This window comes from Pteropus alecto, unplaced genomic scaffold (assembly GCF_000325575.1).
Source record: "Pteropus alecto unplaced genomic scaffold, ASM32557v1 scaffold1197, whole genome shotgun sequence".
Classification (NCBI taxonomy): domain Eukaryota; kingdom Metazoa; phylum Chordata; class Mammalia; order Chiroptera; family Pteropodidae; genus Pteropus; species Pteropus alecto.
The window spans coordinates 304,758-309,407 of NW_006441068.1; the positions used below are offsets into that span (position 1 = coordinate 304,758).

General features: G+C 40.8%; 1 protein-coding gene across 1 annotated transcript; it reads left to right on the forward strand.

The window, feature by feature from the left end:
* Positions 1 to 826: 826 nt before the first annotated feature.
* RNASE10 (ribonuclease A family member 10 (inactive)) lies at positions 827 to 3,329 on the forward strand. Its single transcript, XM_025051371.1, has 2 exons — positions 827 to 1,099; positions 2,403 to 3,329. The coding sequence occupies exon 2, from the start codon at positions 2,408 to 2,410 to the stop codon at positions 3,053 to 3,055; it is 648 nt and encodes a 215-aa protein (XP_024907139.1). The 5' UTR covers positions 827 to 1,099; positions 2,403 to 2,407; the 3' UTR covers positions 3,056 to 3,329.
* Positions 3,330 to 4,650: the final 1,321 nt, after the last annotated feature.

A 4,650-nucleotide genomic window follows, 5' to 3' on the forward strand; every position in this document is an offset into this window, starting at 1 on the left:
CGAAATGGACACCAAAGAGGGATGGCACAAGCAAATTGTAAGGGTGAAATGCAATAAGTGCCTAGCATGAAGTAAGCGCTCAACATCGATTAGTTGTTGTTATTATTGTTGTTGTACTTATCAACATCAGCACTGCAAATGGTCAACCAGATAGACTTTATACATGAGCAGCTCCCCAGACCACCATTTGAAAACTAATGCCCGAATGACAAAGTAACACATCTTCCTATAAGAGACAGTCTTATGTTTACAGCGAGTTTTTAGAATGCTTCAGTAATTTCTAAAGTGCCTTTAAAAATATCATCTCATGATGTCACTTTTAGCTAAAGTGACTAGAATCAACACTGTAACCCCTCCGGTTTTACCCACCCAGGCTATAGGAACTGATAGTGATGCTGCTGCTTTAGATGTTTGCAGAATCTGGAAATTCTCATGGGAATGTGGCTATTGGCTGAGGGTTGGAAAGAGGGAGGGGAGAGTGGAAAGGTAGGTTAGGCTTTATAGGAAAGATGTCAATTCATAATTGATTCAAATACTCTAAATCTTCAAGTGAAGTCATGATACAGTTCTAAAATGTGAAAAGCAAAATAACCATGTTGCAAATAAAAGCCAAAAATCTTGACATTTTAGAAGCAACAGGAAAGGGTTAAAGGAAGTACATATGAAGAATATAAGGACTTGACTTGGCTTGAAATTCATGGGCAAGATCAGGCTGCTATGTACCTCAGGAGAGTGGGTGTAACTCAAGAGTGGAAAAATTTATTGGCAAAATCAAACTGTCTGCAGTTTTTCAGGCTGAGACATTTCCTGTCTTAGATGTCTGGGTTTGTCTCAATGCCCAAATAGCTTTACTTCAAAGTGTTTGTGGGAGAAGAAAGGAGAATTGGATGAGTGTGTTTATTCAGTGCTAGGTTGGAGAAGTGGGAGGGGAGTGGGCTTAGGAACAAGCCTGGGTTTAAGAGCACATGGACGACAAGGAGATAACCATTTTTCTGAAGACCAGCATCCAGGCTACTTCCCATAAGGAAGAAAATCCTGGGAGGGAAAAACTTGTTAAACAAGAGGAAACAAGAATCTTTGAAGCTGCTTAGGTGTGTAGGTAAGTCACAGCGGTGTTGGGTGCCCTGGAGAACAACATGGGCTATTCTCTCTTTTTAAAAAATTAAAAAATTTTGAAGTAATTTCAACTTTAAAGAAAAGTTATAAAAATAATACAAGGAATACCCTTTATCCAGATACATTATTTCAAAAAAAAAAAAAAGAAAAAATTTTCCATTTTTAAAAAATGATTTTCTATCTTCCTCTCTAAACACACATGTACACGCATACATATGATCTAATTTTGAACCATTTGGGGTTTGAGGATAGTTTGCATACACCATGCCCCTTTGCTCCTTAATAATTCAGGGTTTGTTTCCTAAGAACAAAGACATTCTCATAAATAATCATAGTACAATTTTCAAATTCAGTATATCGAGCTTTGATATAATACTCCTACCTACTCAACAGACTATAGCAATTTCTTTTTCTGATAAGGAAGGTCTCTCTTTGATAGGGGGCTGAGACTAAATTAGCAGGACAAAGATGTGTACCCCTTCTCTCAGCTCTCATTAGCATCTTTATTGGTAGAGGAGCTCTGGCAGGTCAGTTGTTTGGTTTTCTTTGTTTTCATTCTTATTCCATCCTTCCCTAAGATATTTGTCCTTTTGTGTCAGTTTATTTAACACAATGTGTTCAAGGTTCATTTGTTTGTATCATGTATCAGAATTTCATTTTTTAGGGCTGATTTATGGACATGCAAACACACACACACACACACACACACACACACACACACACACACACATCTCCCTGTCTCATCTTAGGATCGAGAATGCATTGTAAAACTTTTTCTATTTCTTTTGATCTTTGGGGGCATGGTAGGTAGCAAAGAGAGTAATAAATCCTTGACTGAGCAAAAATAAATTTGGGGTAAAAATAGAGATGATCTCTTATAGCAATTCTAGTCCTTTCCTGAGAATAAGGCTTTCTACAAGAATTTCTCTTGAGGTAAGCGTGACACTGTATTTGCTTGCCTTCTCAATCATCCTATTGGGTTACGTGGAACTAATTTCTGTTTAAGAGACAGTCGATGCCAGCTTTCCCCCTCTGATGCCCGCATATGAACCAATTTCAGAACTGTTTTGCCTGTATTTTTCAGTTCTGCAGGATCCACACATAGGGAGGGACAGGAGGGACAGGAGAAATGAGAAAAGAACAAGAAAGTATCTCTGCCTTGAGGGAGATGGGATAATGTAGAGAAAGAAGAGGAGACCCCAGAGACTATGCTGTCAGGGTTTAGGGCATAAGGTCTCTACTGGAGCCAAGAGTCACCTCAAAGTCCTTTCCTTCCTCCCCTCCAGGCAAAATGAAGCTGACTCTGGTGCAGATCTTTTTCATGATGTTGCTGCTGTTGCTAGGCCTGGGGATGGGCCTAGGATTGGGACTTCAGATGGCCGCAGCACTCTTGGAGGATAATGATCAGTCACTGAATGAGTTTTGGTACAGCGACTCAAAGGACATGGCAGAGGCCACTAAGGAGGGAGAGGGCTCCCGAACAACAGAAACCCTGCTGCTTAGCAACAAAGTACTGGTGCAACCTGGCTGGCCAGAAGAGACCATTCTCAGTGAAGATGAAGTTGGAGGAAACAAGATGCTCAGAGCTGAGGCTCTCTTTCAGAGCAACAAAGACTATTCTAGGTTTGACCTGACGGCCCGGGAGTGCAATGCCATGATGGCAAATAAGATAAAGGAGCACAACCGCACATGCATAACCCAGTACACATTCATTCATGAGGAGCTAGAGACAGTCAAAGCTGTCTGTAATGGGCCTGTTGTTGATTGTGAACTCAAGGGACGCAAATGTCACAAAAGTTCCCGTCCTTTTGATTTGACATTCTGCAAGTTATCCAAACCAGATCAAGTCACTCCTCACTGCAATTATCTAACTTTCATTTTTGAAAAGTTCATTATTATATCCTGTAGTGACATGAAGGTCCAGGTCACATCTGAATGATGAAGCAACTTGTCCTCTCTACCTTCTCTTCTTCCTCTTTCTCAAGATGTTTTCCTCCTCTTAGGTATTCTGCAAAAAAGGGTTTGAGAAGAGAACCTTTATCATTCTCCCCTGAAAATATAATTCTTTGCCTGCAAGTTCGCCTAACTTGCATTTTGTTCCTGGGATTAGAAGTGGCAGAATAGTTAATAATATGTAGAATCTCTAGGTTTTTCTCTCTCTCAATCCTGTCTCCTCTCTTGGAAAGAGATAAATGAAGAACTGCTCTAAGCTCTCCTGTGGTCCTGGTCATCAGTCTGTTTCCTGGTCTGTTTGCCTTTGGGTGTAGACTACAAGAATTTAATGCATCCTTTGCCCATGTCCTTTTCTGCTACCCATTATAAGTCTCCCAAAATATGGGACCTAGATATAGGGATCTGCTAGTCAGGCGCTGTGGTGGTACAAATCAAAATAGAACTTGTGCTGGGACAAGGACAGCCCTCTTTTTCTTGATCTTTCTCTACCCTTATCTCTTTCCTCCCATCTTTTACTTCTCTTCTTTGTTTTGCTTCTTTTTACCCTGTCTTCCCTCTGACCTCCTTTTCCTCTTCTTTTGGGGCTCTCCCTGTTCTTTCTCCAGATTCTTTTAGAAATTTATTCGACTGACACTGATCACTTTTGCAATGACAAGTAAGATGTTGGTCCTATAGTCAAAGAGTGAGTCTGGCATGAGGATCAGAGGATGGTGGGTCAAGAGACTGATGAGGAGAGGGAGATCAGAAAGAGTACCATTTCTCCAAATTTGTTCCAGAAAGTAGTGCTCGCATTAGGTGCTCAACAGATGTAAAATAGAGATCAGAGGGACTCTCATTCTCACTTAGCACCTCTTCTCCTTTTCTGCTCCGAAGGATAGGAAAGTTAGTGAAAGAATAATTTCAGCAGAGAGGGTTTGCATCTACTCAAGGAGGGAAAAAGCTATGGGGCTGAGTAAATAGAGGATGTAAGTAGATGCCATCAGCCTATTTCCTCTGAATTCAAATTGATCAAGAAATAGCGTAGCAAGACATGCATGGGTGCAAGAAGGAATCCAAGAAAATGGCTACAAGGATCTGTTATATCGATTTTGAGATCCTCCTCCTAGAGTTTTTCTCTGTTTCACCTTCCCAGACTGTAACATACGCAAGAGTCAAGGACATACATAAGTGGGAAACTGAAGGGAAAAAAATTTTGTCTTACTCTGACTTGCCTTTTACTTTCCTGTTCTTTCCTCATTTATTCCTCAATTTCCTTTATCATTTCTGTTCTCAAAGGCAGGCAACAACTTAAATGTGTTGGTTCTAGTAGCCTCTCAGACTTTTAATTTAATAGTTCCCTTTATACTTCTGACTCATCTCTCCTGGCAATGACTTCTTAGAAACAGCATTGTTGGGCAGGAAGCGTGTCTGCACCTGTGGGCTGCCCTGACATTTTATAGGTCAGTGAGGGAGTGGTGGGAAGTGAGGAGTTTGGCCAAGGCAGATTCCTACTCTTCCTGATGGTGAACCCCTTCCAGGAGGAAAAGACAAAAGATTATCTAAGGCAAGGGAGAAAATAAGAAGTGAGGTAGAAAGAGAGGA

Bases quoted from the DNA above. Each gene is read 5' to 3' on its own strand.
- RNASE10 (XM_025051371.1), top strand. From the start codon at position 2,408: ATGAAGCTGACTCTGGTGCAGATCTTTTTCATGATGTTGCTGCTGTTG.